The following is a 27,859-nucleotide window of genomic DNA, read 5'->3' on the forward strand; positions in this document are numbered from 1 at the left end:
TAGCTTATAATTTCTAACTCAACAACTTGGATACTTATAGGTTGTTACTAGAATGTAATGGTAGTTACACAGGCATGCTGTGGAAATAGCCGAAAAAAATATGAAAATTGGAGCCCCCCCTGTTGTTTTTTTTTTCTCATAATATACCATAGTAAAAGTCAAAAGTACTGAAGGGGTTAATGTAGACTATACAGTATGTAACCACTCCAGTTTTGCAAGTCTAATCAAAGCTAAATGAAATCATCTGGTGGTGCTGGTAGCAAGAATCAGCATGGCAAGGGTTAACCCGTAAATAGCCAGAACCACGGAGTCCATTTCATGGGAAAGTTTCAGTTTCTCGTACATGAGATTTACTTTTTCTTTTTACCCTGTTTGTGAATCTCACATTCTCCTTGGATGTAATAGGAGTGTTCGCGTGAAGAGGAAAATCTGCCAGACACCGCCAGAAACTATGTCTCGTTTTTGTTTCTGCGGGCTAAGGGGATCTTAGTTAAATTTCAGTGTAAATTTTCTGATCGATAATTACGATATTGGTTAAGCAGACCTATTGCCAGACATCTTAATGCCGTAAGGGGTGGCCATTTGACTTTGAGTTATTTGTTTTACAGGGAGGGGCACTAACCCTCCACCAACCCACTTGTTGACACAGAGGGAGCACGACATTGCTTTAAAAAATGTAAATCACTCCTACTTACCGTATGCTATTTCACCCAAAATATCGCCGATAAAATAATATATTTGTATATTCTTCCCTAAGAAGATAAGTACAATATTTGTCAAAAAGACTGTTTGTGGACTGTAAGAAGTAAAAAATGCGTATGAATATTGACATATGTATTTAATCTGACTTGTACAAAAAATGGCACATATGGTCTATCCATAGTTTAATATTTATTAGACTCTAAAATGTTAGGGCATACCGAAGCTTACCGCTGCCAGACGTACGAAGCAAGCATGGTGATGGAGTAGATCAGTCAGTGAAGACAGACGGCTGTTTCTGTTTCCTAGGAGAACTTGTTTTGCCTGAGGCAGCATATAAGTATCAACACGCTTTCTTGAAATGAATTAAGTTTTTTCTTACTCACAGGGAGTTTAATTTGTTAGTATAAATTATAACTAATTTCTGTTATTGGATAAAGATATACATATATATTTCTATGCATGCATAAACCAGGCTGCAACTGCTGTGGAATAATTTTTTTATAATTACTTTTGTTCATGCTGCATTGACACAATACTGTTTTAAAGAGAAGAAATAGAATATTTATGTATTTTTACAATAAGTAAGATGCATGAAAAAGGACATTAAATTATTGCCCGACATGTGAATTTTTTTTTTTTCCATCGTTTCGTTTCGTTTCGTTTTTAAAGGCTCCAACATGCTTGCATGCGTTGGCCTTGGTCACCTAACGGCGGCTCTCCATGCTGCACGATCCATTGCAGCCCCCCTGTTCAGTCCATTAACCCTGAGGTCACACTTAATGACCTCATCCCATGTCTTTCTCGGTCTACTCCTCGTAACCCCACCCCCAATATTAACACATCTCACCTTCCTCACCCAATTATTATCCCCCATCCTCTCCACATGTCCAAACCATCTCAATCTACCTCTCCTCATCACAACACCAATACACTCCAGTCCCATCCTATAATCTGAATAATTAAAATATTGGTGACATTTGGCATTTTTCCAGGCACACAAACACTCCTGTTGGTGATATTTGAATGTGTGACATTGTCAGGATGAGGCCGAGGTCTTGCTACAATTACTGGACACACTTGCATCACGTTTGGCTGGTCATGGCAGTTAATATTGGGCAGTCCTGTTGGTTTATGTTATTGCCACAGACAAATATCTATCTATCTGTCTATATCTATCAAGGTTGTTGAGTACCAAATGCCAGACCTTTGCTGCACAGTGATGCTATCCCAGGTTCAAATGTTGCAAGCTGTACTGCTGTGGAAAGCTTGGTTAGGATAATTGGTGAGAGTTAGGGTAGTGCTTATGACATGCATCATTGTCTAGAAGTCTAAGAGAATCATCTGGCAGTGTGGCATGTGTAATGTGTTGAGCCTGTACTTTCTCCTTCTTTTCAGCTTAGTGGTTCGTTCCACAGGTTCCTCAGCATCTAAATGAGCGCCTGTGATCAGCATGTCAGCGTCGTCTGGGTCTCAAGCAAAGGGGGAGAAATCAAAGAAGTTCCAGTCGCTAAATATAAATAATATATTTAAGGTAAGTTAGGCTGGTGTGAAACTAATATATACAGGGGTACTTTCATAAGTAAACTCTTAGATATCCATTGTCACAACATCCGGCCCAACACAATATCATGTGCTGCTGGCTCTGCTCTAATAATGCACTGTTTGGCAAAATTATGCAATATCTGGTACTGAAACGGGACGTAACTGGTGGCTCTGTGCAATCTCTGACATCGAGGTGTATCAGCCGGCTTGTAAACGGTAACCAACTGGCGTTGTATTACTGTACAGTACTGCATTTTATCATTATTGTACTTTATGCTTAATATTTGTCTTTCTACTCATGGGAAAGTTTTTAGGATAGTAGAGATGGATAATAATGCAATATCCGGCTCAGTGCCAAATACTGAGCCCATGGGGGGCACTGTGCAATATCCAGCATTGGGCTTGGTTGAACTATGCTGGATAATTGAGAATTTACTGTATTCCACTTTGTTTTGCTTCAACCTGCAAACTACATTGCTTATATTTCATGCAGTATTTTATATTTCAAAATACTGACGAATACTTCAGTATTGTATACAGCACACGATAAAGTGAAATTAGAGATAATGGTGAAAGAAGCCTAATCATTTGTGTGCTTGTAGAGAAAAGGATACAGTACTTGTGAGCGTTACAAATAATTGTTGAGAGAGAATGATGTGGAGATTTCTGTGACTTGTGTCTGTAGTATGGAAAATAACATGGGGAAATTAAGCTGTGGCAGTAGGATGTGAATGGAATATAGTGCAGGAGTTATGGTCAGTGAATTGAGAGGAGGTAGGTTTAAGAACTTTGTGGGGTGCATACAAGAAATATTGGGTTGCTGATGCTAAAGTTGTGTATGGTCTTGGAAGGGTGTTTTCTGCCTGTAATGAGAAACTGAAATGTGGTAAGTGATGAAAGTTGGTAGACTGGTAGAAGAAAAAGAAAAATTTGGGTGGTTGCAAGAAGAGTTCGGATGAAAGGCACTGTGAAGTGCAGTAGGCTTTATTAAGAAACTGTTCAAAGGTTTTTAATGAAAAGGCAACTGTAAATTTAGATTTTGGAATAAAATAATGTAAACACTGAAACTAGGAAACTGTTTAACATGGTTATTGGACATTGTAGAATGAATGTGGAGAAGAGTCAGAAACTGTAAATGATGTAAGAGAAATTAAGGGACAGAAGGAAAAATATTGCAAGCAACTGATGAATGAACTTACTGAGAGCAAAGCTGTGATAATGAGATTTGATGGTGCATGAAGGAAGGAAGGAAGGTGTAATGGTGTGTGACAGTGGTAAATGTAAATAATGTTAAGAGGTTTATAAATTGAAGGCATCAGCTCTTGGTGGGCACCAAGCAGAAATGATTGAATGTAGTAAAGGGAGTGCACTGAACTGCTGATATGCCAGAAAAGCTGAATGAGTGGAGTGAGTAGATGGCTGTAATTTTGCCTTTACATTAAAGCAGTGGTTTCCAACCTGTGGGGGGCATCCCCTTAGGGGGGTACGAAGGGCTGCCTGGGGGGGCGCGAAGGCTTGATAAAGAGGGTAATTATATTTGAAAACTATGAATTATGGTGGAATTCAGTAATTTCTAAATATGCAGAAAATATTTCAGATATGAATAATAAATCTGGTTATCTGAATATATAAGCAATTTAAGAGATTAAGAATCTTTGATATTTATTGACGTGTGCCCACTATGCTAGTAAAATGCAGTATTTGAGGAAGGGGGTCACAGGGAACCTGTCATTCAGTGAGGGGGGGGGTGAGAATTAGAAAAGGTTGGAAACCACTGCACTAGAGTATTGAAGTAAATGCAGACAGTGTTTTGAAATAATCTGTTGTGGAAAAGGTGCATAGAAGAATAATGATGATGTACAGTTGATCTGTAAGATACCAGTAACTCCTTTGCGAGTTATGAATAGGATGGTCACCAAAGTGTTACGATTGTGGCGCCCAAATATATTGTGTTAGATGGACAGTATGAAAAATTGGTAAGGAGAAATCTTCAAGAGTTTAAGGTATTTAAGGATCTGGCTGAAGCATACGACAGGTGCAGAGGTAGGGATTGCGGAAGGTGTTTTGTGTGTTTGGTGTCAATGTAAACTGGTGTGAGCTGTTGGTGTTATGATTTAGCATGAGTTAGTGTAGATGGATATTTTAATGAAAGGTTTAGTATCAGTGTGAGTGAGAAACTTGTAAAGAAACAAAATATGGTTATGGAAAGGGGAATGTATTTATGAATGTTAAGGGATAAAATGTTTCAGATCAGTATCTGTAGATAATCAATTCTCTGAGTTGTGTGATTGTTGAAGTCTGAGAGTAAATATTAGTAAGATCTCTCAGCAAAGGTGATTGTTGAGGAGACTAATTGTTGGAAGATATTCGTAGTATAATGATAGGTTAATGTGCAAAGGAAGCGGATTATAGGGGTAAATAGGGGAAGAAAGTGGAAATTAGATTGGTTCAGTAAAGTTGAGTGGTTGGTGTTGTGAAGACCTTTCCGTGTCTGTCTTTAGCCAGACACCTTAATTCTGTAAGGGGTGGCCACAAACATACTGCCACCTTGTCACCTTGTCCCCTGCCATTTTGCTGCCCTCCCTCAAACTTTTACCCCCCTTCCCTCTCATATACCTCTCAACTCCATGAGAATAATTTTGTCTTTTGTTTCTTTAATTGGGAGTTAGGACAGTCGAAAAGCAACTGTTGGTCATTGCTTTTAGTAGTTTCTTGTAGAGCTTGTTAAATATATGCCCTTTTACAGGGATAGGGCTGGAGTTGATTATTTCTACCATGCATTGTATTTTGTGTCCAGGAGTTATCTTTAGCTTCATCTTTACGGTATATGTGTCTTACCTATTATCGGTTAATATCAGAACTTTCTTTTGGCATGTCCTCTGTTACTGCTTTTTCATCCTGTAGCATACCTTTTTGCTGTTACATAAGAGATATGTATTTATTCTTATTTTTCTCTTGCTGTGCAGGGTAAATCTATCGAAACAACTCAGAAAACTGTAATTCAGAAACATGGCATGCAAAGCCTGGGTAAAGTGGCGTCTGTGCGGCGCGTTCCCCCACCTGCTAATTTGCCAAGTCTGAAGGCTGAAAACAGTGGTAACGACCCTAACGTGAACCTGGTACCTGCTGGTGGTCAAGGATGGGGCAGCAAGGCGGAGGAGATGACCCCCGATGGGTCCTCTACTCCTCAGGAAGTGACACCCACACCAACGCCACCTCTAGATCTCACTCCCAAGGTGAGACAGGATGTACAAATTAGTCTCCCAGGATTTGCATTAGTAATGAAATAGTGACAGTTGTGTTCATGTGCAAGTAAACTTTGTTGTTTATGCAGTAATTCCTCAATTGTCTGTCTTGACGTGTTCCATAATATCGCAGCCATATCAGGGAGAAATTGATAAATTAGTAGTGCAGATATTAACCTGTAGATTGCGAGCCAGAGCTCAGGCTGGGTAGCGTTGTGTTGTGAGCCACAGCTCAGGCTCTGCTAACCTTCCAGTGGCTGTGCATTACCGCTAACTACTCCACTCCTACGCAGACTTACACATGGCGCTATGCAAAGACAGAGAGAGATTTTTTTTCTTTTTCACCAGATGATGCCCTGGATGTATATCTTCAAGTTTATAGTACACAATTTTTTTTTTTTTTTTTTTTCTTCACTACATCCCTACACAAACTTCCGCATGGCGCTGAGCAAAGATGGAGGGAGAGAGTTTTTTCATATTCACCAGATGATGCCCTGGATGTTTATCTTCAAGTTTATAATAAACAAAAACTATTTTTTTTTTATTTTTTCATTTTTTGAACACTACAGGGTGGGATAAAAAAGGGTACTTGCACAATCCACGGGTTAATGGAAAATAAATTGACAATTTATATAGTATATAGCAGACTTGTGTGCTCCCCCTAAAATATATATAATGCTGACCTAACTGTGCTGAGATAGTAATATCTGTACATTATTTTTTATATTTTTCTTAATAATATCAGGGACCCGGGGCAGGGGCACCTACGAGTGTGGATGTGGCCGGCCAAGTATCGACCAACAGCAGTCATGGAGGCAGCGCAAGCTCCACTCCAAATTCTCAACCTCCAGGTATATACAGTATATATATTTTTATGATTATTATGCTTACTAAATGTTTTAATTAGCTAGTGCTGCATGTACACCCTCCCAAAAAAGTATCAGCACCTTTGGGTATGATGGTTGTGAATATGAGCAACTTCCGCAGACACACATGAGTGCATAAATGTGGTGCCTTGAAACATATACCACCCAGTAAGTGAACCTTTTTGCAATTTTAAGTTTAATAAATATCAAAGATAACCTGTTCTTAGTCGGCACTAATTTTAGCCATTTCTCATTGTTTTTGCACACATTTTGAAGATGGGGCAACCATCTAAGAAGCTACTACAATGTCAGAAAGCAGCAGAGAAGAATTTGATGCCATTTCGATGGGAGAAAAACGTGTTGGATGCGGCAGTTCTTTCTCCACCATGCCACCTCCCCTCTCACCTGCCAACCCCCAACCTTTCTACGTCTTTTTCTCCAACTTTGTCTTCTCCAGCACGCTCTAGCTCTTCATAACCATCCCTAATCCTAACTCACAAAATAAAAAAAAAGTACCTAAGTTGTTTCTAATCATACAGACACTGCAAGTCAACAGAAAACGAGTGATATCTCGGAACTAAACTTATTGTCCTTTGGAGTGATATAACTCCATTAGTTTTGAACATAAGACAAAAAGCAAAATAACTACAAAAAGAGAAATGAAAGGGCAACATTTTGTGCATATTTTTCAGACTTTTTTTTTTTTTTCTCTCTCTCCCGACTCTGGGCATAGGCTTCACAGCCTGCTATCAAGAAGGCCCAGCAGTCCTCCTACATACCATACACCTCACATGTCACCACTTCGGCGCTAACACCCACCGTCCATATTGAATACATGCTAGGGCTGTCTCATACAGGACTGGTGTATTTGTATTAGCGGGGGTATTTTTACGACTGACAAACATGACTGTAATGATTTTTTGAACATGGCCAAAAGGGGGTAAAATTTGGGATAAATACATAGACATTTTGGGAATTTTTTTTTTGTTAAGCAGTGGTTAAGAATATTAAAAATTTTTTAGGGCAATTCATTAATGAGCGTTTTATTAGTAAAACTACCAAATATCATAGAGATCAGATGAACACACTTCCCTTGGTTTCCCATTTCTTGCGTCTCTCTCTCTCTCTCTTTTTTTTTTTTAACGCATATACAGTATTTTTTTTTTTCTGTAAAAATAATTGACCAAATTTACTAAAACTTTGGGATGTTATTGCTCATATAAAGTAACAAAACATATAAAAAAATCAGACATATAAGAAAAACAAATGTACCTTCATAATACTTATAACAACTGTCCACTCAAACCCTTAAGTCAGGCATCGTGTTCATAAAACTTCTGAATTGTATAAAATAATTAATTTTATGCTTTTATCTTAATCAGTAATGTTACCAAACACTTACAAACCATCCCAGAGTTAATTACAGTGGGAAAATGTGATTGTAATAATTTGACAATAATTCTCTGAGATGGAGAGTTGTTTATCATAAGAATTGAGTTGGTTAACTTAAGAATTGCCTAGGTAGTGGGAGAATGCATTCCGAAAGCAAGTGATGAAATATAATCTTATTTCAGTACAGTTCAGTATTACAAATTTCAGTCATATATTATACAGTATTCAAGAGTTCAAATGCGGAGTTCTGCTGATGTCTGTGAGCGTCGTCCTTGAGAGTAAGTGTAGAAAAGAGTAATGATGGTAATCAAGATTGGCGACTCCCAGTATGATGTTACACTGAACGGAGAGAGACTGGAAATGGTGAGAGAGTTCAAATACCCTGGTACAATGATAGAAAAGAGAGGAAAATGTGCAGAAGAAGTGGAAAATAGAGTGACACAGGGAAGGAAAGTAGCAGGTGCTATAAAGGCCTTCATAAGAAACAGAGGCATGAGTGTTGCAGCTGTGCAAGGCTTACATGAAGGAGTGTTAGTACCAACTTTAACCTATGGATGTGAGACTGTGGTGTGGTGTGGCATGAAAATGAAAAGTCAAGAGTGAAAGCAGTGGAGATGGGACTGCTGAGGAATGTATGTGGAGTACAGAGAGTGGATAGGATGCAAAATAACGTGGTTTGTGAAAAATGTGGAGTGAGGAAGTCGTGGACGCCAGAACTGAAGAGATTGTACTGAGATGATGATTATTAGTGTTATTAGTACTGTATTATTATTTTCTGTTTTTGGTACTGCACGGAGTTGTCATATAGATATTAGGACAGTTTCCTTATTTTCTTCCTCCAGTTTTCGTGCAAGACATACTGTACTTTGATTTGAATTAATGCTGCAAAACCGCAGTAGGCCATTTGTCATGTGCTGCTGTAGGCAGATTCAGCAACAGTGTCAAACTTAGACCATGTGGATGTTAAGGATAGCATTTCTTACTCTAAATATTGAGGGTATTATTTTTACTTTTCTGAAAAAAATGAAAAAAAAGGTTGTGGTCTCAAACCACTTTGTAGAATCAGTATTGTACTGTACATATATATAGCAAGAAGTAACAAGAGTAAACCACAAAAAAGAGCTCATGTAACTTTTCCTTTTTTGCTCTTAGTTTCAGCCCCTTTTTTATTATGTAATGCCCCAGTGACCAAGCTTCCATCCCTGTCATTCAGTTTATCGTGTATGCCATTATCCTTGTTTTGTATACCATTAAAGTAATTGCCTCCGCCAACGAAGTTGGAGGAGATTATTTATTCAACAATGTTTGTCAGTCTGTTTCTTTGTCCACACAATATCTCCAAAAGTTCACAATGAATTTCTATTAAATTTTGTGGAAGGGTGGGCCATGGGCCAAGAAAGAATTGGTTAAATTTTTGGGTGGATCCAGATCCTGATGCTATGTAACCCGCACAGTATAAGTTCTCAGTGAAATTTTGTTGAAGGGTGGGCCATGGGCCATTTATAAGACTTGATTAAATTTTGGGGCGGATCCGGATGCGAATCTGGCATTGGCAGAGGTATGCTTTCTCTCTGAGTGCTTTCTAGTGTATTACTGTCACATTCTCTGTTCCAGTGTCTTACGTCTTGGTCCATCTTGATGTCTTTCAAATACGCTACTCTGTGTTTTCCAATATGCAGTAGCTACACTTTTAGATAATTTTTTCCATGTAGCTAATTCTAAAGTTAGTCTACCAGCCTTTAACCCTCACTGAGTTGCAGACCTCATATAAGACACAAAGAAGGTCTGCATGGGCCAAGCTGCAAGCTTCATGTAAGGTACAATTTATATTGGTTATAAAACAATGACCTAGGGGAGGTACTCTACCTTACAAAGAATCAGCCTGAGAGGGGTTAAATTTTTCGTTTTTCACATCCCAGCAGTACTGAATCATCTACCAGCAGTTAAGCAGATGACTGTATATCAATAATTTTCCTTTCAGAACTGAACCAGAAAGGTGATAGTAATTATTTTAATATCAGCTGAATGCCTGGTATATAATGTGTGCTTGTATTTTCCAGTAATTGGTGGAGGCCCAGTGCTCGATGGTGGGAACAGCAGCATAAATCTGAACAACCCTACAGTTATTACCAACAGCAACACCACCATGCCCAACAACAACAGCAACAACAACGCCAATACCACCATAAACAACAAAAACAAAAGCATCAACAACAACCCGATTGCAAACAGCATAGCTTCACCTTCCACGACCAGTACTCCCACAACCAGTACGATCAGCTTGATGAGCAGCAGCAACACCAATCCCTTACTCAGCAAGTCAGCCAGTGGGAGCAACTTGATCACTCCCAGTCTCACTCCCTCCCCAGCTCCCACAAACAACTCAAATACCACCAACAACAGCAGTTCCCAGGCTCCCACTGCAAGCCTAAGCAATGGAAGCAACCCAAACAGCAACAAACCGTGGAGCAGTGCAGCAGGAAGTGTGCCCCTTTCTGGTGGCTCCCCAGGTGCACCACACCCACTGGATGGTGGGCCCCCACAGTCCTCCTCAGTCCAACAGTCGCAGTTTTTTCATCGGGAGTTCCCCAAGCTTGGTGGTGGCAACTCGCAAGCCGAGTCTTCTCCTCAATATGGTCCTGGGCCAAGCCTCAGGCCACAAAGTAGGTGCAACTTGTACAGCACGGTGAATATCTATTTATTTTGTCCCTTAATGATCTATCTATTTATTTATCTATCTATATCTCTATGTATATGAATATAACAAGCCAAATGGTTTCCTGTACATCAGGAAACCATTTACTATGCTGGGTGGTAATCATATAACCAAGTTATGATGCTTGGTGGTTTAGTTGGTAATTAAGGTGCCCCAACTGGATTGAGCCTGTGCAGGTTTATATCCAAGGGGTGGTTTGGGTTTGTTGCTCATATAATGCCATTCAGGGTTGAGTTTGGCTGGTCACTTTCATCTTACATGTCAGGACCAACTTGCCTAGCCCTGGGCTCCTATGCTTCTCATGGGGGAACACAGAATTAGATGATGATATATATACATATATGAGGACCGTGAGTGGATGATGTGGAGGTCTGTCAGTTCATAAGATTGTGGTATGCAAGATCAATCTGAGAGGAGTGAGGTGGACCAGGAGAGAGAGCAGTCAGGGAGAAAGACCGAAAGTTGAAAAGCTGAGGATCAAAGAAACGGCAGATGAATACAAGACCAAAGCAGGGGAAGAGTTAGAATCAGTAAGTTGGAATGAAATTGATCTGGATAGCCTGTGAAATGCATATAGGGATTGCTTAGTTAGAAATGCTAAAGCGGTGTTTGGTGTGGCAAGAGTAACAACAAAGAAGAAGGGTACAGCATGGTAGGATGAAGAGGTTAAGAGAGCAGTGGAGGAAAAGAAGTAGTGGCTAGACTGGTTACAGGACAGGGGTTCAATTGAAATATGAACTGAATATAGTGAGAGGAAGAAGCACGTAAAGAGACTAGCGAAGAGGAAAAAGGAGGAGGAAAATGATGATCTAGGAAGAAAAATGAATGCAAACTACACTGAAAATAGAAAGTTATCCTGGAAAGAGGTGTGGAAATGCAGAAGTGAAAACAGAAAGAAATGTGAAGGTGTGAAGGATGCAGGTGGTGGATTATTAACCCATGGGGATGAAGTAAGGACCAGATAGAAAGAATATTTTGAAAGCCTGATGAATGGCAATAGAGAGAGCAGAGCCACTGTAAACATGACTGGGTTTGGGGGTGTGCAGAGAAGGAATGCAGTGCCAGGAAACATGACCCTTGCACAGGTGAAGAGTGCTGTGAAGCGACTGAAATATGGGAAAGCAACTGGGGTTGATGAGGTGTATGTAGAGATGATTATGTGTAGTCAAGAGAGCAGAATGAAGTGCTTGTTGGAGGTACGTAAGAAGGTATGGATGAGTGAAACTGTGCCAGCAGAGTGGAAAAAGGCTGTGGTTGTACCACTTTACAAAAATAAAAGTGAGTGAAGTGAGTGGAAGAATTACCATGGCATAAGTTTATTGAGTGTCATAGGAAAGGTATATGGAAGAATTATTATAGAGAAAGTAAGAGAGATATCAGAAGTCCTAGTGAGTGATGAACAGGGTGGCTTTAGGAGTTGCAGAGGATGTGTAGATCAAATGTTTGTACTGAGACAGATAGTGTAAGAGGCTTGTGAGGACTATGGTGTTTATAGCATTCATGGGTCTAGAAAAAAACATACGACAAAGTAGATAGAGAAGGATTGTAGAAGGTTTTGCGTATGTACGGTGAGGATGGTAAGCTGCTAGGAGCCGTGAAGAGTTTTTATGATAGTGAAACGTGTATGGTGTTAATGGGCATCTAAGAGAATGGTTCATGATCTGTGTGGGCGTGCCTCAAGGTTGTGTGATGTCCTCATTGTTGTTCAATATATGTATGGATGGGGTGATGTAAAAGCATGAGTAATGGAGAGAGAGATAGTGTTTGTAATGAATGGTTTTTGAGAAAGATGATGATTCCCAGTGTGATGTTACAGTGAGTGGAGAGAGACTGGCATTGGTGAGAGAGTTCAAATACTTGGGAACAGTGTTAGAAGAGAGGAAAATATGCAAAAGAGGTGGAAAGTAGAGTGACACAAGGAAGGAAAGTAGCTGGTGCAATGAAGGCCTTGATAAGAAGCAGAGGCTTGAGCGTTGCAGCTGCACGAGGCATACACGGAGGAGTGTTAGTGCCAACTTTAACATATGGATGTGAGACTGTGGTGTGGCATGAAATTGAAAAGTCAAGAGTGAGAGCAGTGGAAATGGGACTGCTCAGGAATGTAAGTGGAGTACAGAGAGTGGATAGGATACAAAATAATGTGATTCGTGAAAGATGTGGAGTGAGGAAGTCTGTGGACACCAGAATCGAAGAGAGTGTACTGAGATGGTTTGGTCATGTGGAGAGAACGGATGACAGTAAAATGGTGAAAAAGGTATATCTGAACGAATGTGAAGGAGTGTGGAGGTGAGGTAGTCCAAGAAGATGGAGAGATAAGGTGGATGAGTGTGTGAGGAAGAGAGGTATGGAAGTCGATGAGGCTAGGGAACTGACGACATCAAGCTGGCTGGATGAATGTTGTGAGAAGTAGACGATCAGGGATTTGGCACCCTGTTTTAATGTGACAACGTCTGGATTGACTCTGTCAGATACGTTTATGTGAAGGCGCTGTCAGATACGTTTATGTGAAGGCGCAGAATGTGGTGAATGTTTCTGGCATATAAGATAGAGCCAGGATTCTGGGGGCTTGAATGTTGAGTGAATGGAAGTGTAGCCAATTGGATTTGGCAAACTTGGGCTCTCTGGACATTGCGACAACTCACCCTGCCCTAGGATGGGAAAGGAGGTCCGGATGATGATGGTGATGATATACAGGGTGTCCTGGGAATTTAGTCCAAAACTTTGGGGAATGATAGATTAACATGTTAGCGGCGTGCTGAGCCACTGGTGTACCATTTGATGTCTTTTTTCCTAGCGTGTTGATACGCTGATGGTGCAATAATAAATAATTATTTGTTTTCACTATTTCATGTACTTCACCTTCACAAATATTGGCTGGGCAGATTTTTTGTTGCTGCTTCTACAGTCGAAGACGTGTTGAATAAGATAATGATATAAGATTAGAGAAATGCCTATTTAGTTAGAGAATATATATCAGACTTCCAGTAGTGACTATTACATTTCATTTAGATGTCAAAAAATATTATTAATTGCACAAAAACATTGAAAAATAACCCTGTGTTTCAGAACTGGGGCCATGAGATGCAAATACACTTTTCTTGAAAAAAAGTAGTAGTAAATTTACTAATGATAAATATTTGTGATTTTTTACGGGAAGAAAAAATGGAGTAACCACTCTTGTTTTGAACAGTTCTGCATTTACTTTGTTACAAAAAAAAAAAAAAAAAAAAAAGTGCTGGATGTTTCTGGTTATTAGAATTTTTTTTATAATTATAAATGATTAATTATAATCAATACTTGTAATTATCCCTGGCTGGATACTGATGATTACCATTATGGCATTCAACATACCCACCTATCATTATGCTTGGTTGCAAGAAACAATGTCTTCAGCGATGCAAAAACTTTTAGAAGGCCAGTGAAGAGATTAGAAGGAGGAAAAATGAACAAGAAACAAGATGATAATTAAAAAAGGTAGTGTTGGACCTTTGCTTGGATTTCCTTCAACCACCTAAATAGCTAAGTGCCACCTGGAACTTCACGACTGAGAATGAGATGGTAACAAACCAAAGAGAATGGAAGCGCCAGGTAAGGGTGAGCGGAGACTGTGCTACCTGGGCCAAAGTAGTACACTACCTTAGTGATCCACCGGTGGTGCATCATGCAATATGAGAAGAAAATGTCAGGATACCACGTGTTGGGCCACCAGTGACGCACTACTTTTATGAAGGCATATCCCTCATTGGTACTCAGTAAAGTGACATAAATCCTCTTGCTGTGATAGCTCCATGCAGACTGCTGGGAGAGAGTTCTGAAATGAAGCACGGCCTGGGAGAGAACTCATATTGCCGATACGCGGGTAACGTGTTAATGAATTCTGTGTAAAAAATGTTAATATGAGCATGTGTCCAAATCTCAACCATTATGGAGCTACAATTAATAATGACCTTATGGGGGAATTATGAAGGAGACTGTTTTCGCCCCATAAGTTCATCAGTAATTGTAGCTCCGTAACGGTTGAGATTTGGCCACGTGTTCACTTAACATTTTTTGCTTAGAGTTCACTCATCTATCATTTCCAAAGTTTTGGACTTAACTCACAGGACACCCTGTAAAAATGTAGTGTATAATATCTATCTATCTATACAGCTACGCAAATTGACTTAGGACCTCCCCCCACAAGGTATTAAAAAACACAGAAGTCATAATATATCACAGTGTTTGTTGATGAAATGCCATTTGTTAATATAAAATCATGTTTCCCTTGTTTTTCAGGACCAGTTGGATGCATTTTGGCATGGAATCATTTAGATCTCTAAAGTAATCTAAGGACATTTCTTGGTACTAAACATTTGTCAGTTCAGTCTTGAGGTTGTCCAGATTGGGTGTCTTCTTCTCTGCCATGATTTTCTTCATCTTTGCCCAGCAGTTTTCTATGGATTTAGATCCGGACTGTTGCCAGGCCAGTCGAGGACCTCGGTCCGATTATCCTGAAGCCATTTTGTCACCGTTCTTGGTTTGTGACATGGAGCTGAATCGTGCATGAAAAAGTCGCACTCATGAATAGCAAAAAAGTTTAACAATGATCTTTCAGAACTTGAATGTACCAGCCACCATTCATCATCAAGTACCATATTTAGGAAGAAAGCAGAGGTCTCCCTTTCTCATTTCACTTGAGAAGCACCCCCATACCATTACAGATTGTGGGTGCTTAACAGTCGGCACTGTGTAAGCAGGGTCATATCGACCACGGGAGGCAGGGTGACGAACCTTGGCAGAACGCACCTGGAACACTTGAAATGTGCTTTTATCGGAAAACATAACTTTTTCTCCACCCATCCAATGTCCAGTGTGCATACTTCTTGGCAAACTGAATGCGCTGCTTCTTCATGCGGTCAGTGAGAAGCGGGGTCTTGGCTGAGGTGTGGCTTGGCAAACCCAGCTCCTTCTGCAAGCGGTGTTGGATAGTTCGAATTAAGATGTCTTGTAACAGCTGGGGATGCATTCTCTTCAATTCTGCTGCTGTCACTTGAGGATTCTTGATTACTTCCCTCTTCAGAAGCATATCTGTACCTCTGGAAGTCGTCCTTTTCTTTCCATCACCATGCATGTGCTCTGGTACGACATCAGGTGGCAGACTACGCGCTGCAGCAAATTTCTTCATGACAGTCAACTTTGCACATCCAGTATGTTTACAAATCATGTTGATAGGGACAGTATCCTGCCTCCATGCTATGATATGGACCCTCTCATCTTTCAGCAGTACTTTCCAGGCATGACAACTTGACTCTAGGAAAATAACAGGGCAAAAGTGATGCTTACGAAAAAAGAGGGAGGTGCAAAGCTCGGAGGAACGGGAACATATACTCCCACTCTCGCTTCTGGGCAAGCACTTAACGTGCTGAGTGTCTTACCACCTCCTGCCAACACCAGAGGAGTTGCGTGCTGAGTGTCTCACCACCTCCTGCCAACACCAGAGGAGTTGCCAGTTACTTCTTGCCCCCAAAATTCACATGGCAGAGGTGGAAACAAAGCAAAGACGGACAACTCTCCCATAGCAATTCTGTGTGTATGCCCTAAGTCAAGTTGCAGTGGGTGTATACATTGCAGGGAGGCTGCAATGGATCGTGCAGCATAGAGAGCTGCCATTAGGTGACCAAGGCCGACGCATGCAAGCATGTTGGAGCCATTAAAAATGAAACGATGTATATATATATATATATATATATATATATATATATATACATACAGTACACCCTCATTATCAACGTTTTTTTTATTGACGAATTTGATTATCGACGTTTTTTTTTTTTCTGCTGGGAGTTAAATTATTATTATTAAAAGAATAAGAAAATAAAGAATTGTATTGGCACCTCCTAGCAAGTTTGCGCGCCATCCCGCCAGGTGTCTCTGGCTGCTCGCGGCATGTTCCCGCCGACCCAACAAACAACAGCATCAGTACACGTTTGTCTGTTCTCATATCGTGTTCGGCCACATCTATCGTGCTTTCGTGATCATCATGGCTCCGAAGCGCCCTTGTAACACTCCAACTGGAAATAAGGCAGCTAAGAGAGCAAGGAAAGTACTTACCTTGGAAGTAAAGAACGAAATATTACAAAAACTTAGAAGTGGAATGAGCTATGCAGCGGTTGGTCGCGAGTATGGCATGAATGAGTCCAGTGTTTGTGGCATAAAACGGAGAGAAAAAGACATTAAAGATGTTCTGGCTTCGTGCACACCAGGATCGGCTAAAGTAACGATGCATGTGAGAGATGATGCCTTGGTGAAAATGGAAAAGGCACTGAATATTTGGATTGAGGACTTAAACCGTCGACACGTGCCGCTAGACTCCCAGTTCATCAGAAACAAAGCAAAACAACTCTATGCTCGATTTGCTGGTGAAAGCAGTGGTGTTGGTGAAGATAATGGTGATGAAAGTGAGGCAGGTGAAAATAGTGATGATGGTGATGAAAGTAATGACGATGGTGATAGGCCTAGTAATGTTGGTGCTTCTAGGCAAAAGAAATTTGCAGCTAGCAAGGGCTGGTTCGAGAATTTTAAGAAAAGGTATGGCCTACATAACATTAGGATGACTGGTGAAGCAGCTTCAGCAGATCAGATAGCAGGAGAATCGTACCCACGTGACTTTGCTGAACTTATAAGGGAGAAAGGGTACAGGCCTGAACAAGTGTTTAATGCGGACGAAACAGGCCTGTGGTGGAAGAAAATGCCTAAAAGAACGTACATTTCGAAGGAGGAGAAAAGTGCGCCAGGCTTTAAAGCAGCAAAAGATCGTGTGTCTGTGCTGTTGTGTGGTAATGCAGCAGGACATATGATAAATCCCATGCTCCTGTATCATTTGTTATAATGTTAAAGACGAGTTGGATTTTTTGTCAATAAAGGATATTTCTTGCAAAAGTTAAGCAGAGATTAAATATGAAATATACGAGATTAAGGAGAGTTGAATTTTCCTAAAAGTAGATCCTAGTGAAAGCTAGGCTAAGATTCATCTTTGATAGCACAAACTGCCATACAGTCGTGAAAATTTAGGTCTGGGAGAAATGGAATATCAAGAATGAAAGGAAGCTCTTGAGAATGAAAGTAAATAGGAGAGCGTGGTCTCTCTGGTATGAGCTAGCAGCACCACGCGTGTGTTGTGAAGATCGGTGCGAACAGCTGATCTAACGTAACACTTGCCTCACACTCTCAGTTATTAGAACGTATGAATGACCACCACTGCTGCTTTCGTTTTTTTTTTTTTTTTTTTTTTTTTTTTTTTACACACTCGGTTATGTAAACGTATGGATGGCTACAACTGCTGGTTTCACCTTTTATTTTTAGATGGAGTGAGGTATAAGTGGAGAGAGAAGTGATGATACAGCAGCCCTTACAAGTTGAGGTCCAGTGTACGACCACTATGCATTAACATCAGAGATTATGCTATTTTTTCCATAACTCTTTACTTAATATAAGTAGTTTTATTATGATACTCAGTTTTTCAATTGCCTAACTAATTTATTTCTAAGAAACACTAAAACTAAACTGCATATTACATACGAGTGATTGAAGGGATACTAAAATATATAAACAAAGGGTACCTGACCAGACGAAAATCGGTATCGACGGTTTTAGGTATCGACGGGTATCTTAGGTACCTAACCCCCGTCGAAAATGAGGGTGTACTGTATATATATATATTCCTTCAGCCTGTGGGTGACTCTACATTGAGTGACAAGCCAAATGGTTTCCTGTGCACCAGGAAACCATTTACTATGCTGGGTGGTAACCATATAACCAAATTTTGGCGCCTGGTGGTTTAGTGGGTAATTATTGCGCCCCAATCGGATTGAGCCGGTGAAGGTTTATATCTGAGGGGTGGTTGGGGTTGATTGCTCATGTAATGTCACTCAGGGATGAGTGAGGCTGGTCACTCTCATCTTAAATGTCAGGACCAACTGCCTAGCCCTGGGCTTCTATGCTCCTCATGGGGCAATGTAGGATTGGATGATGGATGGATGAATATATATATATATATATATATATATATATATATATATATATATGTATACAGTAATCCCTCTACTATCTGACATAATAGAGCCTAAGGCATGTCTGGAAAGTGGTCCCATCCGGAATGTGGTCCCATTCGGAATGTGGGCCTCTGGCTCTTGGTGTGGTACTTAAGGACTCTAACCCAGCCTAACTTTGCAAGCCACCTAAATAATTCTCTACCGGACATGCATAGCACCTATTTAAACCTATTTAAGACGCTGTTCACACTAGTAATGGACATAAAGCATGAAATGAATGAAAAGGAACCAAAGAATGATGAATTAGAAGTGACCGTACCTCAGCCAGGGTACTTACAGCACATCTGTGGCTGCCTTCTCTAAGGCTTTGGCAGTGGTGAAAATGCTCTTGAAGCACAGACAGTAATCCAGTGTTGTGCTGCACTTAATTCTTTGCACTGTGAGTTATAATTGTTTAACACTGCACATTGTTCTTAACTTTACCATGCCAGTTTCAACCGCCAGTATCAACTGCCAATTTGCACTCGACAGTTAATCCTTTGCACTCTAAATTCTAATTTCTTAACACTGCACAACACTGTAAATTCCCGTATGGTTTAGTGGCGAGGTATTGCAGTTTATTCACTGTTTATTCACAAAAAACGAGCACACGTGGCTTCCATTGCGATAAGCATCTACAGTACTTGCGATTGAAGTTAGGCAGTAACTGTTGGACAGTGTTGGTGACAGGGAGACAAAGTTGCCAGATTGCAATGGCCACATTACCAAACTCCTCAGTTTTCATTACCAAATTTAACTTTTCATTACCAAATTCATAAAGTTGGCATTTATTCTTCACTAATTATATATACAAGTGGAAATACGTGTAATCACTCTCCTTATAATTAACAGCATGTTGAATATTTTCATGCTATGTAGGCTAGCAGATTAATCAGAGAGAGCAGACAATCCACCATCTCCATCCTGTGTATCCTCATACATGTGAAAAATCCGTTAGGTAATGCATTATTCTGATTCATTACCAATCGAATTTTTCATTACCAAATTAGCCCACATTTGGTAATGAAAAATACCAAATGGCAACCCGGACAGGGGAGGGGGGAGAAAGGAAAGGGTGAATGGGCCATGGTGTAAACAGCTGTTCGGCACCGCGCAGCAGTTTCAGAATTACTGGTGGGAAAAATTCGGTTTTTTTTTTTTTTTTTTTTTTTTTTTTTTTTTTTTTTTTGGTTCTGAAGGTCCAGGCCCACAATGTTTGGTAAGTGGGGTGTCCAGAAAGTGGGCGTCTGGATAGTACGGGGATTACTGTGTATATATATATATATATATATATATATATATATATATATATACTGTAAGACCTCACTATAACGGACTAATTGGGGCCAAAGCTATTCCGATAAAAGCGACATCCGGACTTCCCCCTGCTAACCCGGACTTTTTCCGATATATCAGACATTAGTCTGGATCCCACCAACGGTTTTTAAACTGTTTTCACTGCCACTGCCGTACCGTATATACTGTATTATACCTTCGCTACAATAATCAAATGGTATAATATATATAATAATACTGTGCTGTACACTGATAAACATGTCTTTTATTTACCTTACTATGGTGAACATGGCTGAAGTGGTCAGGACTGCTTCTGGCTTTATCAGACTTTTTCCAATACAGTATATAGGAATTTAGTCCGGTAGCTCCTCAAGTCCGATACAAGTGAATTCCAGTCTACTGAAGTCCGTTATATCAAGGTTTTACTATATATATATATATATATATATTTATATATATATATATATATATATATATATATATATATATATATATATATATATATATATATATATATATATATATATATATATATATATATATATATATATATATATATATTTTGCTAGCTTAACCCCTCTCATCTGGGTGGCATTTATACATGACGACCTGGGGACATCCAGGTGACATGTATACATGATCTAGTGTTTTGCATTATTGTTATTGTATTGTTATTATGATTATTGCATCATATTATAAGAGCATATTATACTATAATTTTATATTATAGGTTTAGCTGAGAAATTATGGTTTAAATAATGGTGGTTTTTAAGAAAAACACCTGCTGGTGGTTTGGGTGGTGAAAACAACTGGACGTGATGGGTTAATTAGAAGGTGAAGCGTGTTTCCTAAAAATTTTGGCATGTTATTATCCTGGGTTTTTACATTTCTAATCACTTGCAGCCGAGGGCAGCTGGATCAAGGGTGGAGGTCGTGTTGGGGCACAGTTGCCACAGGATGAGCGCTTGCCTAGCCCCCAAACCACAAGCACTTTCAATGGTGAGATACACCCACCAAATCGTTCTGGTGGTCTGGGACCTCGGGGAACTCCTCCTGGAGGACCACCATTGGTGCCAGGAGGACCCATTGGCCCCATGGGACCGACTCCACCCCATGGCCCTCAGTTGCATCAGTTTAGAGGAGTGAGCTCATATGTAAGTAACTTACAAAATTTTTTGACATTATTGTGTTTTGGAGTGCTGCTTTATGCTGAGCCTGATTATTGATATATACATGTATTTATGAGGTGGAGAGATGGAGTTGAGAGGTATATGAGGGAGGGGGGAGTGAGTTGGGGGGAGGGCAGTCAAATGGTTGGTGACAGAGTGACTTGGAGGCGTTTTGTCTGCGGCCACCCTTTGCAGGATTAGGGTGTCGGGGTATAGATAGATAGGTAGATAGATGTATGTATTTATCAGATGGCTGTCATCTGTTAGCAATGAAAATTTCTGTGCATTGAGAGATATATAACTCTTTCATTGTGAAAGCATATTAGCAGCATTTTATTCTTGTTACCTACTGTACAGTATTTTATTCTTGCTTCTGGTATCTTAAGCTGATAATAGCTATTCAGCATAGGGGTATCTGATATGCTGAGTCATCACCTCATGGTTGCAGGAATAACCAAAAAGTCATGCCACTGCATTCGGGGGGTTAAGCCTACACTTATTATTATTATTATTATTATTGTTGTTGTGGTGGATGGGGGCACCAATATCCACTCACTCTGTGTAGGGATTCATTATGGTCTCTACGCTGAGTGACAAGCCAAATGGTTTGCTGTACCCCGGAAACCATTTACTACACTGGGTGATAATCATATAACTAGGGTTTCTGGCCAGGTTAAGTGTCCCCCAGATTCCTTTATCTAAAATCACTTTACCTGTGGATTGCAAGCCTCAGCTGAGGCTGGGTAGTGTCATGTTGCGAGCCACAGCTCGGGCTGTGCTGGCTGTGCATCACTGTTAACTACTGCACCCCTGTGCAAACTTACACATGGTGCTATGCAAAGACAAAGAGTGAGAGATTTTTATCTTTTCACCAGATGATGCCCTAGATGTTTATCTTCAAGTTTATATCATCATCATCATCATCATCTGGACTTCCTTTCCCACCCTAGGGCAGGGTGAGGAGTAGCATTGTCCAGACAGCCCAAATTTGCCCAGTCCAATGGGCCACACTTCCATTCACTCATCATTCAAGCCCCCGGAATCCTGGCTCTATCGGATGCGCCAAAAACATTCACCACATTCTGTAGCTTCACATACTCGTATCCGATAGAGTCAATCCAGACGCTACCATGTTAAAAGGGGGTACCAAAACCCCCTGATCAAGCACATCTCCTCACAACATTCATCCAGCCAGCCCGATCTCCTGTCAGTTCCCTAGCCTCACCGACTTCCTAACCTCTCTACCTCACACATTCATCCACCATATCTCTCCACCTTCTCCTTGGCCTACCTCGCCTCCTCCCTCCTTCGAACTCGCTCAGATATACCTTTTTCACCACTCTGTTGTTATCCATTCTCTCCACATGACCATACCATCTCAGATTCAAGTTTATAATATTTTATTTATTTTTTATTTTTTTCATTTTTTAAACTACTCCCACGTAAACCTACACATGGCCCTACGCAAAGACAGAGAGAGGGAGATTATTATTATTATTATTATTATTATTATTTTTCACTAGATGATGCCCTGGATGTTTATCTTAAAGTTTATAATAAACCAAAACTAAAAAGAAAAAAACTTTTTCTTAATTTTTTTGCACAACACGGAGTGGAATAAGAAAAGGTAATTGCGCAATCCATGGGTTAATCATGGCAGTTGTTTTGGAGAACCTCGGAGGGTCAAATACCTGCCCAGGGCCCCAACCAAATGAGCAGATTCGCATGCCCTTGTGGAATGTGAGAGATGTGAATGAGGATAGCTAGAGGGTGGAAGTGGTGAATGTGTTTGAGTGCGAGATATGTCGTGATGGCACCGTGTGAAACAAAGATGAAAGGGTGTGAAATGGAGGAGTGGGAGGATGTGAAATGTGTAAGATTGGGCGTGAATGGGCAAGGAAGATGCGAGGAAGGAGTTGCTTTGTTGATGATTGAGTTGTGGCATAGTGGAATGAGAGACTTCAAATGTGTCAGCTTGAGGTGTATATATGTCAAGTTCAAGTTTGAGAAGGTGAAAGTGGCGGTGATTGTAACTTACGCATCGTGTGAAGACAGGAGTGAGAGAGAGAAAAACAGGTTTTGGGATGAACTTAATGAAGCAGTGGGAGAAATGCCAAGGAGCTATAAAGTGATCACACCAGTAATGGTTGATATGAACGGAAGAGTAGGCACTGGTCCTGAGGATAACATAATAAACTGTAATAGAGTACCAAGAGAAAATGGTAATGGGAAGCGACTGAAGACTATGTGTCAGGAAAGGTGGTTGCGCATTTGTAAATTGTATTTCAAACACAAAGGTGCATGTAGGTATACTGTTCATGGTATAGAGGGAACGGGGATCTTGTTGAAAGGAGCCTGATTGATCATGTGCTCGTAGAGAGGTCAATGCTGGGAATAGATGCTGGGAATAGTTGCTGATACGAGGGCCGTTCGAGGACGATGTGGAGGTCTGTCAGATTATATGATGGTGGTGTGAAAGATCATGTTGAGAGGAGTGAGGCAGACTAGGAGAGAAAGGAGCAGTCAGGGAGAAAGACTGAAAGTCGTGAAGCTGAGGATCAGAGAAATGACAGATGAATACAGGACCAAAGTAGGGGAGGAGTTAGAATCAGTGAATTGCAGTGAAATGGATTTGGACAGCCTGTGGAATGCATATAGTGATTGCTTAGTTAGAAATGCTATAGCTGTGTGTGGTGTGGCAAGAGTAACAACAAAGAAGAAAGGTATGGCATGGTGGAATGAAGAGATTAAGAGAGCAGTGGAGGAAAAGGGGAAGAAGTGGCTAGAGTGGTTACTGGACAGGTTTTCAGTTGAAATAAGAACTGGATATATTGAGAGGAAGAAGCACGTAAAGAGACTAGTGAAGGGGAAAAAGGAGGTAAATGATTATCTAGGAAGAAAAATGAATGCAAACTACTTTGAAAATAGGAAGTTATTCTAGAAAGAGGTGCAGATATGTAGAAGTGAAAGCAGAAAGAAATGTGCTGGTGTGAAGGATGTAGGTGGTAGATTAGTAGATTAACCCATGGGGATTAAGTAAGGAGCAGATGGAAAGAATATTTTGAAAGCCTGATGAATGGGAGTAGAGAGAGCAGAACGGCTGTAAACATGATTGGGTTTGGGGGTGTGCAGAGAAGGAATGCATTTCCAGGAGATGTGACACTCGCTCAGTTGAAGAGTGCTGTGAAGTGGCTGAAAAATGGGAATGCAGCTGGGGTTGATGAGGTGTATGCAGAGATGATTAAGTGTAGTGGTGAGAGCAGAATGAAGTGCTTGTTGTAGTTATGTAAAAGGCATGGACGAGTGAAATTGTGCCAACGGAGTGGAAAAAGGCTGTGATTGTACCCCTGTACAAAAACAGTGGTGAGCGAAGTAAGTGGAAGAATTATCGTGGCATAAGTTTGAGTGTGGTAGGACAGGTATATGGAAGAATCATTATAGAGAAAGTAAGAGAGATATCAGAAGTCCTTGTGAGTGATGAACAGGGTGGCTGTAGGAGTGGCAGAGGATGTGTGGCCCAAATATTTGTGGTGAGACAGATACCGGAGAAGGCTTGTGAGAAGGACCATACGGTGTTTATAGCATTCATGGATCTGGAAAAAGCATACAACAAAGTGGACAGAGAAGGATTCTGGAAAGTTTGGTGTAGATGGTAAGCTGTTAGGTGCCGTCAAGAGTTTTTATGTTGGTAGTGAAGCATGTGTAAGGGTTAATGGGCATCTAAGTGAATGGCTCACAATCGGTGTGGGCGTGCGACAAGGTTGTGTGGTGTCCCCATGGTTATTCAGTATATAGATGGATGGGGTGATGAGAGAAGTAATAACATGGGTAATGCGGAGGGGTTTGGTGTTGGTACTGAATGGTGATGGATGGAATATCTCAAATTTGTTTTATGCTGATGATGCAGTACTACTTGCAAATACCAGACAAGAACTTGGCAGACTAGTGCAGAGTTTTGCTAATGTCTGTGAGCGTCTTACCTTGAGAGTAAATGTAGAAAAGAGTAAAATGATGGTTATTGAGTGAGAAGGTGACTTCCAGTGCGATGTTACCATGAATGGAGATACTGGAATTGGTGAGAGAGTTCAAATACCAGAGTACAGTGATAGAAAAGAAAGGGGAATGTGCTAAAGAAGTGGAAAGTAGAGTGACTCAAGGAAGGAAGGTAGCTGGTGCAATGAAGGCCTTGATAAAAAACAGAGGCTTGAGTGTTGCAGCTACATGAGGCATACATGAAGGAATGTTAGTGCCATTCTTAACATACCGGTATGGGTGTGAGACTATGGTGTGGCATGAAAATGAAAAGTCAAGAGTGAGAGCAGTGGTGATGGGACTGCTGAAGAATGTATGTGGAATACAGAGAGTGGATAGGATACGAAATAAAGTGATCCATGAAAGATGTGGAGTGAGGAAGTCTGTGGACATGAAAATTGAAGAGAGAGAGTACTGAGATGGTATGGTCATGTGGAGAGAATGGATTACAATGGAGTGGTGAAAAAGGTATATCTGAGCGAATTTGAAGGAGGGAGGAGGCGAGTTAGGCCAAGGAGAAGGTGGGGAGATGGTGGATGAATGCGTGAGGAGGAGAGGGTTGGACGTCGGTGGGGCTAGGGAACTGACGAGATTGAGCTGCTGGATGAATATTGTGAGGAGAAGTGCATGATGAATTTGGCACCCCTTTTTAATGTGACAGCTATGCAAAGCAAAAGAAAAATGTGTTTTATATATATATATATATATATATATATATATATATATTGTAATAAATAGAAAAACTTTTTTATTTTTTTTTATAGGCAATAATATTTCTTTTAAAAGTTTTTACGAAAATTCACAGCTTATGTGTAATAGAACCATTTGACGCACTGATATACTTATCTGTACATGATGCAACCAAATTATTTTTAGTAACCTGTTTAATAATATACAGGTTATGCAACAGGCTTCTACATACTGTCATTTCTTTTTCCCTAATCAAAGATATAAAAGGATAATAATGAAAAAATGAATCAATAAAGTGTAAACATTTACTGATGTAAATAATGTTATCTACAGTTGTGCCAACTGTACTGGTGGACAGTTCAAACAGGTTACAGGAGAAATATTTATTGTAACTTTACTCTTTCCATGACTGTCAGAATGTTTGACTAATGTCTGACCCAAAAACTATGAACATTTGGCATAGATAATGGTATAAGTATAATCATATATTTGTCCTGGGGGGGGGGGGACTAATTTGCATCACTAACTGACAACATCCGGATTGACTCTCGGATACATTTATGTGAAGCTACAGAACATGGTGTATGTTTTTGACGTATCTGTTAGAGCCAGGATTCCTTGGGCTTGAATGATGAGTGAATGGAGGCGTGGCCCATTTGATTGGGCACACATGGGCTGTGTGGACGTTGCTACTCCTCACTCTGCCCTAGGGTGGGACAGGAGGTCTGGATGATGGTGATGATAATATTGTGGTAGATTCAGCTTTCCATAAGAAATGCTGTTAACTTGGTACATTATTTGTGTTCAGATACTGCTTTCAGCTGCAGAGTTGGTCGTAGGAAAATGCAGGTTTTCATTTGGGTACCCTTTAACAGATGCCACGTGGAAATTTCCCCGGAGGTTTCCCCCCTAACTACCCTGGCCACCCACGACCTCCATATGGACGAGAGCAGCAGCGCTACCGAGGAAGTGGCCCAGCGCCTGGAGCCAATGAAGATGATATTGTTGTCCCCCCACCTATCATTAAAAAGGAGGCTCTTGAGGGATTTGAAGATGAGCCTGGCTTGTCTGAGGGCTGGGCAACTAGTGCTGGAGAAGTTGACTACAAGTATGTTTCATATTTTATTGCTTACTTTCCCACTTTGTATCCTTTTTTTTTAATCACATGTTTCATATACCTTAAAAAAAATAAAAATAAGGTTCTGTTTTATGACATATCTAGGCTAGCATTTTGTGATAACTGGAAAGATTTCGGTAGTTAGTTGATATGCATTGACTGTAATCCTCATACCATCCTGGTAAGGCGGTGTATGAAATACCTAGATGAAGAAATGGAAGGGTGATTGAAATTTTGCCAAAACAAACACACACACACACACACACACACACACACACACACACACACACACACACACACCACTCACTGGCGCAGTGGTAACGTTCTCGCTTGCCATCTGGTAGACGGGAGTTCGCGCCTCGCTCAGGTTGCGAAAAGTTTCACTGAAGAAGTGGGTGGTTACTGTCCCCCTTGAGCAAGGGGACGGGTGTGTGGGTGTGTGAAGGTCACAGCCTTGCCCTTAGATCGGACTATATGAGCTCTCAGCTCCCTTCCGGGAGGGTAAAATGCTGACGATCACGACCATCAAGTGATCCTGACCGACCCGGTGAATTACACACACACACACACACACACACACACACACACACACACACACACACACACACACACACACACACACACACACGGTGGAGAAGGCTTGTGAGGAGGACAATAAAGTGTTTATGGCATTCATGGGTCAAGATAAAGCATCCAACAAAGTGGACAGAGGAGGATTGTGGAAGGTTTTGCGCATGTATGGTGTAGATGGTAAGCTGCTAGGTGCCGTCAAGAGTTTTTATGATGGTAGTGAGGCATGTGTAAAGGTAAATGGGCATCTAAGTGAATGGTTCACGATCAGTGTGGACATGCGACAGGGTTGTGTGATGTCCCCATGGTTGTTCAATATATATGTGGATGGGGTGATGAGAGAAGTAAAAACATGCGTAATGGAGAGAGGATGGTGCTTGTAACGAATGGTGATGGATGGAATATCCCAAATTTGTTGTATGCTGATAATGCAGTAGTACTTGCAAATACCAG

At 40.6% G+C, this 27,859-nt stretch overlaps 1 protein-coding gene across 2 annotated transcripts in view; it reads left to right on the plus strand.

Annotated features, from left to right (window-relative positions):
* Nucleotides 1-27,859, plus strand: part of LOC145417810 (uncharacterized) — a 78,859-nt gene that overhangs the window by 10,694 nt on the left and 40,306 nt on the right. For both annotated transcript variants that reach the window (XM_080286432.1, XM_080286433.1), the window contains exons 2-7: nt 2,098-2,233; nt 5,211-5,480; nt 6,235-6,340; nt 9,808-10,410; nt 20,732-20,982; nt 26,595-26,827. In XM_080286432.1, coding sequence (XP_080142558.1) covers nt 2,153-2,233; nt 5,211-5,480; nt 6,235-6,340; nt 9,808-10,410; nt 20,732-20,982; nt 26,595-26,827 — 1,544 coding nt within the window. In that variant the 5' untranslated portion in view covers nt 2,098-2,152. The remainder of the gene's footprint in view (nt 1-2,097; nt 2,234-5,210; nt 5,481-6,234; nt 6,341-9,807; nt 10,411-20,731; nt 20,983-26,594; nt 26,828-27,859) is intronic.

Source organism: Coenobita brevimanus, chromosome 111 (assembly GCF_032717465.1).
Source record: "Coenobita brevimanus isolate Jiangsu-jjx chromosome 111, ASM3271746v2, whole genome shotgun sequence".
NCBI lineage: Eukaryota > Metazoa > Arthropoda > Malacostraca > Decapoda > Coenobitidae > Coenobita > Coenobita brevimanus.